The sequence below is a fragment of the Gouania willdenowi genome, chromosome 22 (genome assembly GCF_900634775.1).
Source record: "Gouania willdenowi chromosome 22, fGouWil2.1, whole genome shotgun sequence".
Classification (NCBI taxonomy): Eukaryota; Metazoa; Chordata; class Actinopteri; order Blenniiformes; family Gobiesocidae; genus Gouania; species Gouania willdenowi.
The window spans coordinates 2,756,245-2,771,000 of NC_041065.1; the positions used below are offsets into that span (position 1 = coordinate 2,756,245).

At 39.4% G+C, this 14,756-nt stretch overlaps 1 protein-coding gene across 4 annotated transcripts in view; it reads right to left on the bottom strand.

Annotated features, from left to right (window-relative positions):
- The window catches only part of LOC114456763 (gephyrin-like), a 52,958-nt gene that overhangs the window by 10,125 nt on the left and 28,077 nt on the right, over window positions 1–14,756 (bottom strand). For 2 of the 4 annotated variants that reach the window (XM_028438735.1, XM_028438733.1), the window contains 13 exons: window positions 14,253–14,390; window positions 13,050–13,092; window positions 12,766–12,903; window positions 10,951–11,043; window positions 10,777–10,832; window positions 7,005–7,124; window positions 6,877–6,935; window positions 6,638–6,791; window positions 6,432–6,553; window positions 5,225–5,312; window positions 5,069–5,142; window positions 3,847–3,911; window positions 2,239–2,342 (listed from right to left, as the gene is read on the bottom strand). In XM_028438735.1, coding sequence (XP_028294536.1) covers window positions 2,239–2,342; window positions 3,847–3,911; window positions 5,069–5,142; window positions 5,225–5,312; window positions 6,432–6,553; window positions 6,638–6,791; window positions 6,877–6,935; window positions 7,005–7,124; window positions 10,777–10,832; window positions 10,951–11,043; window positions 12,766–12,903; window positions 13,050–13,092; window positions 14,253–14,390 — 1,254 coding nt within the window. Of the gene's footprint in view, window positions 1–2,238; window positions 2,343–3,846; window positions 3,912–5,068; window positions 5,143–5,224; window positions 5,313–6,431; window positions 6,554–6,637; window positions 6,792–6,876; window positions 6,936–7,004; window positions 7,125–10,776; window positions 10,833–10,950; window positions 11,059–12,765; window positions 12,904–13,049; window positions 13,093–14,252; window positions 14,391–14,756 lie in introns of all 4 variants that reach the window. The other 2 variants (XM_028438734.1, XM_028438732.1) reach the window with 1 other exon arrangement.

The window sequence follows — 14,756 nt, forward strand, 5'->3', positions numbered from 1 at the left end:
TCGGAGAGACTGGAGAGTACATCGGTTCCATACTTCTCGTCTTCAAGCACAGTTTTAGCAATTATCATCATTGCTTCTTTGACAACCTCCCCGTCTGTAAATGCCTTCTTTTTCTTCATCAAGAATTGCGTAGCTCTAAACGAGGCTTCGGTTGCTTTTTGGGGGTTTTTAACCGGTCTAGTGAAAAAAGACTGCTGTTTGCACAAAGCTGCCTTTAACTCGCGGGCCTTTTCTGCGCGCAGTGCGCTGCCCGGTGGGTAGTTAGCATGGTAGCTTGTGTGACACGTAGTGAAATGTCTCTCCACATTGTGCCGCTTTGCTATTGCCACAGTTGCCCCGCAAATTAAACACACGCAGGATCCTCTCACAGTGGTAAAAAAAAACTCTACCTCCCATTCGTCGTGAAAATGATATGTTTTCCTTCTTTTTTCTGACATTTTTTGGGGTAACTCTTCTCCTCATATTCGCTGCGTCCGCTAACGTTAATCGTTATTATTGTCCAGCTGGAAACGACGCTCAGTGAAGGATGGTCCGCCCGGACAATGTCGGGCAGAAATCAGAAGAAAATCGGGAGGGTTGGCAAGTATGTATTAAACACAAAAAACACTTTACATTTTAAGTGTTTATATATATGTATTGTCATTTCTAAGTTACATGTAAGTGTGATTTAAACAAGAATAGCTAAATAAATAAATCTATATATATATAAAAGCTCACTGGTAAGTGCTGCTATTTGAGCTATTTTTAGAACAGGCCAGCGGGCGACTCATCTGGTCCTTACGGGCGACCTGGTGCCCGCGGGCACCGCGTTGGTGACCCCTGCTCTAAATAATCAGGAAAAGTTAAAGATGTAAAACTCTTGTTTATAGAAAGAGGATAAAAACAGTTGTGACCCATTAAGAATCTATGACCGCAGGGGACGACAGTTCCAACTCTGAGGTTTGGTAGTAGACAATGAAGCAGAGAAGAAGAGCTCTCCTAAGAGACCTTCACTCTCCCTTAACCCTCTGGGGATTAAGGCATTTTTGCTGTTTTTTCATTGTGTTTGATTTTATCTTTATATTTCATAAAGAAAATCCATAAACCTTGCATGTTTGGTATCATTTTTTTCAGGCGAACCTCTCAAATATGACTGTGATGTATTTTCTTTAATACGGCATACTGTATTAACACAGTGGATCTAAAACAACTATAAAAACTGGGAGTGGGAAAAAGTTGGGTATTTTTACTATAAAAGTCACAAACATTTTTAATGAATTATTATTATTATTGCTTGTATCGCAAATCTAAACTATATATTTCAAAAACTTATATACAGATGAATCAAAAAACAGTTACATGTATATACAGCTATTTACAGTGAAATGGAAGCAATGTCTCTGGTGATTTTGTACAACTATTTACAAAAAATTATGAATCACAAATACAGGGAAAGGCAAATTATTTGTGCCTCATTGTGTTGATATAAAACAATAAACTAATATACTAGACACTACACTACACTCTAATCTCACTCACTACACACTAACTAAACAGTCAAATCACAGTAATAATCACTATTATCTCAAATCTCTCAACTCACCCTCTCTTTCTCCGTCTCTGTTTACCTGTCGCTTGAAAACAAAATTCCTGTTATATGTGGACATTATGATTGGACAATGGCCTTATTCTTCTCAACCAATAGGAAACAGCTATAATGTGACATTTCAATGTTGTTTGAACTTGCTTTCGTTTAAGACGCGCTCTGCAGTGTCTTCCTGCACGGACAGCTCAAGAAATCGTCACAAAAAAACACGCTCACATCAACTCCGCCCACCAACATGATTTAAAGACTGGTTTGTAGTTTGACATCCGCACTTTCGACACAGGTTTAAACAGAGATCCTAGGACGCTGCGCTTTGCCGCTATTGGCTCTTTAAAACGATCATGTGATCAGGACACGCCGGCGCGTCCGTCGGCCCCAGAGGGTTAAACGTTGCACTGACATGCTCTGGTGACTTCTATACCCAGGTTTAGTGTGTCTTTATTATAGCTTTAGCCGCTTCTGATCATATGAAGTTGTTTAGTTGTAAAAATATTAAAACTAGGATACAATAATATCATATTTGTCCACTTTTTTCTTTAAAAGCCCAGGGTTTTCCTGGACGGGTCCACTTGAGATCAAGCTGAACTAAATGTCGTTGGACATCCTTGTATTACAGTGTGTCTAATATTGTGGTGGATTGGTGATTTTCTTACCCTGGCTTTAATAATGGTGGGTCTAGGATCCAGAATGCCTTGCATCTTCCTCAGAGCAGGAATCACAAACAGGTTACATGTCACCACTGCAGACACTGGGTTACCTGGAAGAGCAAACATGCTATTATTTATCAACAGTTTGCGTCTGTACATTAGCATTAGCCAAAGCTAACGTTAGCCTACGCTGGTAACGATATTATACAGTATATGTATTTATTATCCCGTGTTTTTAAAAAGATACAGATGCGGAATCTGTTTTTAAACACAACGATAAATAACTCAACTGTTTGGATTTAGTTTCTTTAGAGTTACTTTAGAGCACACATGGGCAGCTTTCATCATGGTGGGGGCCAATAATGACAGATCTGATCATTATCACAGCAAAAAACAATGGATTGGTGTATTTTAAATAGCATTTTGTGGGGTTTTTTGAGTCATTTTGGTGTATTTTTTGGTTATTTTTGTGGATACTTGTAGTTGTCTTGTGTGGTTTTGGAGAAAATCCATGTGCCTTTGTTCAATGTATGTAATTAAGTATGTTTTTTTTTTAAGTCATTTTGTGTGCATTTAATGTTGTGTAGCGTACTCTTCTGTCATTTTGTGTGATTTTGGAGTAATTTTTTTCACCTTGGCGGGGACACAAAATTAGAACACGTGCTACGTGTTCTGCCAAATGTGACAAATAAAAACTATAAATATATACAGTATACTATATGATTGGCTTGGTTTTGATGCATACATTTAGTGCTTTATATTCCCATCCCTATCCATATTAAATGTAATCCATTGTCTCCCACGTGCCTGGATTCCCATGTAATCCAGGTTTATTGCTGTTACACAAATGTTTGCTGTTGAAGAACCTTCAAAAGCTCCTCTTCATTTTCAGCTTTAACTTCAGATGTTTATGTTGCAAGATTGAATGCAGAATCCAAAAGGCCCAGATTAAAAAGGAAATAAAAAGGAACAAATAAAACTGCTGAATTACTTTGGTTACAATTATTTTAACTAGTGCAAACTTTACTTTAAATCAACGGTTGGCCCTGGTCTAAGTCTAATATTGTGCTGGCCCAAAACTTAATACAAATGAAAAATCACTAAAAACACACAAATGACCAAAAAATACACAAAATAACAATAAAAAAAACTCAAAATGACCATAAATAAAAAATGACAATCAAAACACCTAAAAAGACTACAAAAACACACAATGAAACAACAAAAATACACAAAATGGCAACAGAAGTATACAAAAATGACAGAAACCCCACAAAACAATAACAAAAATACACAGAAGCACAAAAAACAAAACAAAACCACAAACTCTTTGTTGTTTTCTGTGTTAATGTTCTGATTGGTCATTACTCTGATGCTGACATGAATGTTGATCATGTGACCCTCAGATCACACCATCACATTTTTGCATCCCCTCCCTCAAACAAAAAGGGGGAATGCAAACAGCAGCAGTCAGACGAGCTCAGGCTTTGCTTGGGTTGAAGAATTAAACATTCTATACATTAGTGGCATAAAACTTCTGCAGGAAACAATCACGTGATGACATCACATAACGAAGCTGGAGCACCAACAGAAGCAGTGAGTAATGAACCACACCTGGCAGAGCAAAGATGAGTTTCCTTGTTCCATCAATGTCGACTGTGGCAAAGGTAGTAGGAAGACTGAGGAAGAGGAAAACAAGAACACTCAGAACACTGACAGAGCATCACTTAGAACAGTGGTTCCCAAACCTTTCACAGTTATGTACCCCTTTACACCTTTAAGCTGAAGCCATGTACCCCTTATTCCTGCACACTTAATAAACATGATGTCATATACAATGTAGAACTACAATGACATCTGTCCCTGAATTTGACCAATACTGTTGAGGAATAATACATAATATTAACTAGAATATTTGCATTTCCTGATGAAAATGCAAGTGAGAATGTAGGTGCTGGCCCACGTAGTCCTGCCTTAGCTTAGCATTAGCTAGCATTAACATTAATCTAGTAATAGCAAAAGCCTAACAATAGCATTAGCCTCACATTCACATTAACCTAGCATTAGCTTTAACCTAGCATTACCATTAGCCTAACAATAGCATAAACCTAGCATTAGCATTAACCTAGCAATAACAATAACCTAACATTAGCCTAGCATTAGCATTTAACAAATCGTATTTGCCAAATGTGTTCCAAAAGTCCTGTGTACAGAGACAGCCAATAGAATGTCCCGGTTCAATGACACACGCATACATCAATACAGACACACATCCTAATTCCATACACACACATTGAAACACACAGACAGATTAAGGTGCAGACACAGATCGTATTATGCACACACAAATAGTTTTGTTTTAATAATGTCCCCATACACGTGTGTGAAACTCAAGCCCTTTGAGCATCCATTGTGGCCGCAGTGAGAAGTAAAAATGAGAGAAAACATGAATCACTGTGTAAATTATACCAAATAATTCAGTCCCTTTAAATTCACAAATTAAATGAAACTCTTCGTCGTCTTCTGATTGAATAATAATAATAATAATAATAATCAAAACAACAAAAAATAATTGTGACTAGTCAAAAAAAATATAAAAAAACAATTGTCGACTACAAAAATAATCATTAGTTGCAGCTCTACTCTGAAGCCATAGGTTGACAAGCCATGACTTGACATCAGGGCTAAGAGAACATTTTTAGCTCCATGAATACAACCAAAATATTCAACGCTTTAAAAAAGTTTAAGCTAAACAAATAAAGAACCGACCTGCCTCTAGTCATGCTAACATACTAATAATAATAATAATAATCATCATAATGAATGAGCTTCTCACCCTGGTTTCATGAAGACACGTCCAAAGTGGATCTGAGCATGAAGGTCTATATCCAGCACCTGCTTCAGGTAGTCCTGGTCCAGGAGCACAGACAGTACTGAGTAACAAGCTGAGCTCTGATTGGTTCAAACACCATCAACACATGTCACTGGTTACCTTCTCTCCCATGGACACGCCCCCTGACGTGATGATGACGTCAGCACGACTGATTCCCTCATGGAGAGCTGACAGCAGGTCGTCAGGGCTGTGACACATACATCACAATCTGATCACATCCTGTTCTTCCTGCTCGTTCTGATTGGTCAAATCGTTTGAAGGGCACCCTCACCAGCCAATAGAGTGCAGCCTATGTGACGACGCAGACTTAGTATACATTTTTCTGATAAAATTGCTAAATTATTAGAATTTGGCCAATATAGTGATTTAGTCAGTACTACTATAAATAATCCTTGAATGTTTGACAGAGACGTTCCACGGATTCCATGACTGAGGTTTAGGTTACCTCTGTCCTGACCTTGGCCTGTGGCTGAAACCACAAAGTTAGAATCAATTGACTTTGTAATTGTAATTGTATGAATGTATGAAAATTCGATACAAAATGTGAATTAGAATTGAACGCTAAACTGGGGAACCAGTTCTATACATATGTAGTTAACAATTATTAAAATGTGTCATAAACAAACATTTAACCACCCACCCAATCATGCCTGTTTCCTACCTTTTCTTTAATGTTGTTCTTTCTTTTTCTGATAAATATTGTCTTTGTTTTAATCACTGTACTTGCTGTTATTGTTTTTAACCTTTAAAGTGTTTTCAAGTCTCTGGAAAAGCAAAATGTATTATTATTATTATTATTATTATTATATCAAGCTTCCCCCACATTTTACCATTTAAAAATATATATAAATTGAACGTTATACTGACATGAAAAAGGCTCAGATGTTCACACCAAAAATATGAAAACCATTATTTTCATTGATTAGGAAGCCTGACAAGGCGACCAATAGATCATATGATGAAATGAGATGATAGATATTTGTTTTTAGTGTATTTTACAGCTGATTTAGCACTAGTTATCATTAGAGATGCTAACAGAAAGCTAACACAAGAGGAAGGTTAACTTTTATAAGGTTATTTATTTCAGGCTCAGTAATTGTGATTAATTGTAATTGAATCTGAGGATAAAAAAATCATTGTAATTTCATTGTAATTGGAAAAAATGCTGGTCACTGTAATTGCAATTGAACATGGATAATTGAAAACTGTAATTGACCCTATCTCTGGTTGTAATACAGCACACACAGGTGTGGAAAGTCACCATCTTTGTAGTCCAGGGGGCAGAGGTCCTGACTACAGGACTTACTTGTCTCCAACGATGCCCAGGTTGATGGTGGGGTATCCGTGCTCCTGGATTGTGGCTAGAAGGGTGGAGCGGTTGGAGTCCCTGATCTTTCCTGGGTGGAGATCGTCCTCTGGGTTCAACAACTACACAAAACCAATACCAGCTTAGTGACATAACCTGGTGGAAGACACAGATTCAACTAGAAGCATCTGAAGCTTCTCCTGCACCTCGTTTCCAGTAGACATGACGGCCACCACGGGGAACTTGTGCACGCTGACCTCCGTCACTCCCACTGTAGCGAGCAGGCCGATCTCTGACGGGCCCATGTGTGTTCCTTTGGCCAACACACACTCCCCTCTGCGGATGTCGTGACCTATGGGCCTGTGAGACCGTTGCACGTTAGATTTGAAACGCTGCTTTTCCACTGCTGGGACGTCACAGCTCACTGACTGTCACTGCTTTCTACCTGATGTCCTGTCCTGGTCGAGCCTGCACCATAATTCTCACCTCCAGCTCCTCTGTGCCCTGGAATACAAATAACAGCATGTTCATAGAAGTGTGACAGCAGAGGAGCTACCTTCATGTTGTTCTTACATCCTCAGACTCCCTCAGCAGTTCTGTGTCCTCCACCTGAACCACAGCGTCAGCACCACAGGGGATCGGAGCCCCGGTCGTCACCCTCATCACCTGACCCGGCATCACGGTGTGGGTGGGCTGCACAAACAAAACACACACCGCTACATCAGGGCTCCATCATCTGCTTTGGCACCTGTTCTAAAGCTGAAGCTAATCAAACATTAGAGCATAACAGGAATTTGTAATCACACCTTCATTATTATTATTATTATTTTGATTGTCAAATGTATGATTCTTTACATAGTCTTTCCCCTGCCCTCATTCAAACATATATGCACTACTTTTATCACAGCAGGGCAACAAAAAGATGATTGTATCTGATGTGAGGGTCACATGATCAACATTCATGTCAGCATTTAGAATAATGACCAATCTGAGCATTAACACAGGAAACAACAAAGGCTTTGTGTGTTTTGGGAGTCATTTTGTTTTTGTTGTCATATCTTTTTGTTGTTTTGTATATTTTTGTTGTAATTTTGTGCATTTTTGTTATCTGTGTATTTTGTTGTTATTTTGTGCATTTTTGTTGTTTTCTATATTTTTCTTTTAATTTGTGTGTTTATGTTGTCATTTTGTGTTCCTTTGTTATTTTTTTACATTAATCTCATGTGCATTTTTCTTTCCCAATGTGTGTTTTTGGAGCCATTTTATGTATTTGTTTTAGTATTTTTGTTGTCCTTTTGTTGTCATTTTGTTATTTTTTACATTCATCTCTCATGTGTTTATTTGTTGACATGAGTGCTGTCATTTTGCATATTTTTCTTTCACACTGCGTTTGTCCTTTTTGTCCTTTTGTGTGTTTTTGTTGCAGTTTTGTGTATTTTTGCTGTGATTTTGTACATTTTTATTTCATAATGTGTCTATTTTGTCCTTTTGTGTGTTTTTGGAATCATTTTTGATATTTTTTTTGTCATTTTGTATTTTTTTCTCTTATGTTTGTTTTTGTTGTCTTTTTCAATGTTTTTCTTAGGGCCTGTACTACGAAAGCTAGATTTCCTCTTATCATGCTAATGTCCGGGATTCAATCAGTGTGTGACGGACTACGAAGCCGGCTAACGCCTTACGAAGCTAAATCACCATGGTAACTTAGGCTGAACAACTAACCAGGTCAAAACCAGGTTTTGTTCTGGATAAGGTCTCTTGGAAAACGACCTGTCCAATAAAATGAGAATCATTGTGTGAACACGTCACTGTGTGGATCTGATGTGATGCTGACAGGAGAGAGAATATTTATAATTTAATTTACAGATGACATCCTGTAGGAAATATAGAGATTTTTTCTGATGGACTAATAAAGTAAACTAGGCAAAACAAGTCAGCTGACAAAGGATCGGACGCTTTCAGACCGATAAATTAATTAATGAATTCATGTATTCTGGGGTAATACAAAGAGCCTCGGTCCTGTAAGTTAATATAAAATATGAATATATTCCACCTTATGATGTAAGCTGATTTGTATGAACGCAGCATCAGAGACACAGACAAGGTAAAAGTGAAAGTGAAACTGTTTATTCTTCGTTTATAATCTCACTAATTTAAACATTAACACTCATCAATTCCTGTATTAATTATTTTCTGCTTTTACTGCAGCAACAGTGTTGTTTTTGGTCTGAATTATGGATTTTAATTCTTCATATTTTTAAAGAATTATTCCTCAATTGTGACGTAAGTTCCTCTCTCCAGTTTCTCAGTGATTGTGATTGGTCTGACGCTGTAATATCCTACTCTGTCACTAGAGGGCGCACATAGCCAGGCTGAAATCAACTCGCTTAACAGAGCGAGTTGTAATTGTGCTGTGTAGGACAGACAGAATGCTTGGTTAGGTGAAGCTAAGGGAGATAAATCCAAGATATAATAAAAGCCGCGAGCGGCGTCATAGGGTCCGATGAAGCGGCCGGGGGCGGTAACCCACGGTCACGTATACCACTGTTGGGGATTTGGGAATTGGCCTGAGCAAATTTGGTGTAAATTGGTGTAAAAACAACTGAGATATTGCATTTACCAAGAAATGGCGAAAGATTTTTGTCATTTTAGGCCCCTCCCACTGATGACGCTAGTGTTTTGAAGTCAACACGACATGTCGTCTTGCCGCTAGAGCTGCTGGCGTAGGACGGCCCAAGAAGCGGCGCCCTCTGAGAGCGCAAGGCATTGTGGGTGTTTTTGGTTATCGTTTGTTGTTTGGGGCTGTACGGTCATCATGTGTATCAAATATGAAGCACTTTGAACTTTGCATTCTGGAGTTGTAAGCGTTTTCGTATAACGGCGTAGTTATGGTGAAGGATTTTCCTGTGTGATAATAGGCCCCTCCCACTGGCCATGATGGGTAATTTGGTCATCGAGCGTTGTTTATGGATGGACAATCATCGTGTGTATCAAATATGAAGCAGTTTGAACTTTGCATTGGAGCGTTATAAGCATTTTCCTATTACGGCGTGCTGATGGCGAATGATTTTCCAGTGACATTGTAGGCCCCTCCCACTGACCACACTCTGTTGTTTCTTCAATAGGAATTTGCTCCCCTCTGTGTAGGTTCATCCTACAGTGTTTTGAAGTCAACATGACATATCGTCTGTCCGCTACAGCTGCTCGTGTAGGACGACCACAGAAGCGGCGCCCTCTGAGAACGCAAAGCATTGTGGGTAAATTGGTTATTGTGTTTTGTTTAGAGCTGGACAGTCGTCATGTGTATCAAATATGAATCAGTTTGAACTTTGCAATCTAGAGTTATAAGCTTTTTCCTAGAACGGTGTCCTGTTGATGCTAACCGTGTACATGACCATAAATGCCACCGGTCGAAAACACAATGCATGATGGGAAATGTTTCAAAGTAGTCATGACCAAGCTTGGGCACATGTCCTTTGTGTGAAATTTGAAGCTGATCGTAGTTTGTGTGTCAGAGTTATGGAGATTTGGACATTTCTGCGTGCTAACAAAAATTAGCATTGCATTTTTGTGGCGGCGCCACGACCAAACCGTGACAGATACGCAAATTCTTTCGATAACTTTTCATCTTCAATGGGTCCTAAGAGGTGTTGCCAAGTTTTAAGCGAATCGGATGAATCCCCTCAGACTAGTTCGCGCCGATGCGTTTCGAGGGCGAAACGCCATTTTTGACATTTGACCCAAGATGGCTGACTTCCTGTTTGGTTTTGGGCGGGGTCACAATGTAACTTTTTGCTCATTCTGGGCCGAAGACTACATGTGGCGATTTTCGTACATATCGGTCAAACCTGGCGGTCGTGCGGTTCCATCGTTTTTTGGCGGCGAAAACGCACGCACAGCGTGCGTTTTCTGTCCGTTTTTTTTCACGCCACCAAATTATCGAATTTTTTGCCAGGCGCGAGGTGCGTGCAATTTTTGGTGAGTTTTTGGGCGTTTTTAGGGGGTCGAATTAGCGTTCAAAGTGGGGAGGTACATAATAATAATAAATAAAAGCGAAAACAATAGGTTCCTCTGTCCCATTCTGGGACATCGGACCCTAATTATCTAGTTTTGTAGCATAGGCCCTTTTTGTTTTGTGTATATTTATTGTCATTTTGTGTATTTACTTTAGAAGCTACACCACATCAGGTGTCCAGTTGCTGTTGTGTGCTTTAGTCAGCAATGGGCTTACTGACGGTTCTGCTGACACTATCTGACAGATGTGATCTGATCTCTGTGTGTGCTCACACAGGAATGAGAGGCAGAGGAGCTGATAGCACAGCAGTGAGGTTAGAGCAGTGGAGCTGACCTGCTGTCCAGCCTGGGACTCCCCCATGATGAAGCGATCTCCTGGACCGTCAGCAGCTACAGGTTAATGATAGTAACCATGACAATTAGGTTTGTGTGGTGAAGGTTTTTGATGTGTTTGGGCGTGGTTAGCCATGTTATTGACATTAGGATGAGTGAGTGTATGCGTTCTCACCTCGTACAGCGTAGCCATCTTTAACAGATGCAGGGAACGGAGGCAGGTTGTCTTTGGCATAGATGTCCTGAGCGAGCACACGACCTAAACCATCTGTAAAGAACAGGCCTGACCACTTCAACTTAAACAAGGCCTCAAACACTTCATATGATCACAGAGTGAGCTACAAGTAAAAAGATTTACACTGTAAAAGATACTGTGAAACATGCCTAATGATACATCTATTAATGAGGATAAATTACATTTATGAAATGTATTTAACATATATAGGGCATCAGAATGTCCTCGACTGCGCAAAACAGATTTATAAAGTGGAATTCACTTTCTGGAGAGGAAATAGCAATGTTTTTACTATTATAATTATTATAATTATATATATTTCTTATATTTACACACGTTTTGTCTTCTTAAACGGTCGGACAGAAAGAAAGAAAGAAATGACAATTCTTGCACAAAATCTGCCTTAATATGACAGACTTCACCTTCTGAAATGTAAATATAATCCATAAAATGGACTAAACCCTCACCCACATGTTTATAGACATATCACAAACTTTGATCATATTTTTCTTTGTAAAACGGGTGGGCTAATGTTAGCTGTTTCTTCTGCTTCTCGACGAGAGCGGTCACATTTTCTCTGCTCCCTCTCTCCCACCCATATCTGTCCTTGCTCCTTTTTTGTTTTGACTGGTCTTGTGACTCTAATCGGAGCCTCTCTTTGCATCTCATCCAAATCTGGAATAATGGAATTGATCAGTTGGCCTCTCAATGCAATCGACCAAATATTTTCGACAAAAAAAACGGGCAGTGGTGAGCCCGCCTTTCCGAGCAGTACGTTTGAGGACGGATATGTACTGGACCCTTGGAACAAGTGGTGAGCTGTGTATCTGTCGATTCGTGGAAGACATCTACATGATTGGAATTATGGTAGCAGGCATGCTGCTGATTGCAGCTAGCAGCTTTCTGATCTTTTGCAAAGTCCATATTACGTCCACAGCTGTTTTGAGAAGGCTGTCAGTCATTTCTGAAGGATGGAGCAAGACTCTCAACACTAAGACTCATGTGACGAATGATCTCAAAAGCAAGCAGGAGGCTGCTTGGGAACGTGTACATGAAATTGATTCGATCTTGGAGAAGATGAATGCTCGACTCGCTAGTTTAAAGGCCAAGTGATTGGATTACCTGCTGAGAAACCGGGACTAAATGCTATCGAAACTGAGCTAGCCCAAATCGAAAACAAATCACTTATCTTTGGCTCCCAAAGTCAGCCGTCAAGGCTGTCTCATCTATCACAAGGATGTTGTGCAGAAAGACGCTACGTCCGCTCCCCTTCCCCAACACCTGGGACTTTGCTCCTGAATCAGATCTGCTTAAGGTTTTCACAAGTCATCTGACTGTATCAGAAATGAAGCAAAGAGATTATATTTCAACGCCTGTCCACCCTCCCTCCCTGCAAGCTTCAGGAGAGGTGGGTGAAGTGCCCACAAGCGGCTGCATGCACGCGCCCCCCAGTTGCTGGCAATCCTTTCCTTTCTCAGCCCTGAACCACCAATTCCCACGCAACAGAATAAAAGTCTGCCCCCAGAAAAACACTGCTGTCTGGTTTGTGATGTTTCTGTTTTTCTGTTTTGGTTTTAAGTCAGTAAAACTAAATAAACACTGTTTATTTGTTATTTTTATTTGGTTTTAAAATGGAACAACCAAAGAACTAACGGCACATGGATTAAATGGGTAACCTCTGAAATAGAATTGGAGAAATATTGAAAAGGAAAAAGTTTAGTCTCCACCAATACACAGCGGCCTGTATAGACTCACCTCTGTAGTTTATGACTTCGATCCCTAGAATAGGAGTCATCTCTAGAACAGTGATGAAGGCTTTGTCCATTGACGTCAAAGGGAACGGAGACATGCGATGGCGGCGCGCCACTTTGCTGATGTCTACCGCGCTGTGGCCTAAACACACACACACACACACACGCACACACGCACACACGCACACACACACGCACACACACGCACACACACACACACACAGTGGAAATGTACGTCACATTAATAGAGTTTAGCAAGCTCTGATAATGAGGATAGTGGGAACTTACTGGCTCTCAGAATATTCTCATTACTGCCACATCGTGACTGAACCTGTGGGAAGTATTAACAGTATTTAACAGTTATGGCAGCTCATTTATCTGATGACTGATAGGAGCTAAGGGGTTTGTTAGAGGAGAATTTAATGTACAATGAAAGGAAATGTTAAGGCATCTTTTATTCAGGAAATGTACTTTGATCTCCTGACATGTTTGTTTTGTATATTTTTCTCTCATTATGTATGCTTTTGTTGTCCTTTAGTGTATTTTTGTAATTATTTTGTGCATTTTCTTCGTCATTTTGTGTGTTTTGTTGTCATTTTGCGTGTTTTTCTTGTCGTTTTGTATATTTTTCTTTCATAATGTGTTTTTGTGTATTTTGTTGTAATCTTTCTCTCACGTGTGTTAATGTTGTTTTTTTCAGCGTTTTTGTTGTTTTGTGTATTTTGTTATCATTTCAGTGGGTTTTTGTTGTCGTTTTGTGTGTTATTAGAGTCATTTGGGGAATTTGTGTATTTTTTTCACTTGTGTTTTTGATGTATTTCTCAGTGTTTTTGTTGTTTTGTGTATTTTTGTTGTCATGTGTACATTTGTCGTCGTTTTGTATATTTTGGTTTCATATGTGTTTTATTGTCCTTTTGTGTGTTTTTGGTATTATACTGTGCATTTTTTTTTTGCCTTTTTGTACTTTTTTTTCTCTAATGTGTGTTTTTGTTGTTTTGTGTATTTTTGTTGTAATTTTGAGTATTTACTTTGGAAGCTACACCACGTCAGGCTTCCAGTTGCTGTTGTGTGCTTTAATATTTGGCCAATCAGCAATGGGCTTACTGACGCTCACACACACGTTGATGTGTCCTTACGAGTTCAGCAGACGCCTCTGAGGAAGACTGGCAGTTGACAGTCGAAACATGTCAGGAAATCAAAGTAAATTTCCTGAAAAAAGTTGTCTGGATAAAATGATTCAAAAAGAAGAACTTTCTGGAATAATTATACAGTGAAAGGACAACAATCATGCAGGGAACTTTTTCATTGGGAGACATTCTGTTAGCATCTACATGCTAGCTACATGTTAGCATCTATATGCTCGCGACATGTTGGCATGTACATTTAGCATGCTCCAACATTTTGACATTCAAACTTCACGCAACTCCATTGGCTCTACCATAGGTGAAATCTGCAGCTGATTTGTGTGTGTGTGCGGAGACGTGTGTGTACCTTGGGAGTTGGGCATGAGGCGGTGGAAAGACGGGAGGTCGCCTGTGTTGCCCGTGGCGACTCAGAAGGGGTGGAGCTTAAAGAGGCCGAATCTCGAGGAAGCACCTGAACGCCACGTGAAATGATCGAGTCCGGGATCTGCGTGGGCACACGCACACACACTTCTTTTAATCTTTAATATGTCACTAAAATGTGAACGCATTGATTGTATAAACTCTGAAGAATCTCAAACAATACATTTATTGATTAACAGCTGTATATATTTGATAGAACACATCGATATTTAACTGCATGTAAAACTTTTTTCACAAGTAAAAGTGTTTTCAAATATTAAAAACAGAACAAAAATGAAGTTTCACATTTAAAGACATTCAACAAAGATGCATCCATTGGAATAGCTAAGTGTTCCAAATAAACATATAGAGCAAAACAACAATAATTTGACCCGGTAATGTGATATCTCTAAGGTGAATAAACCCAGTGTGTTGATTGGTTAATAAAAAC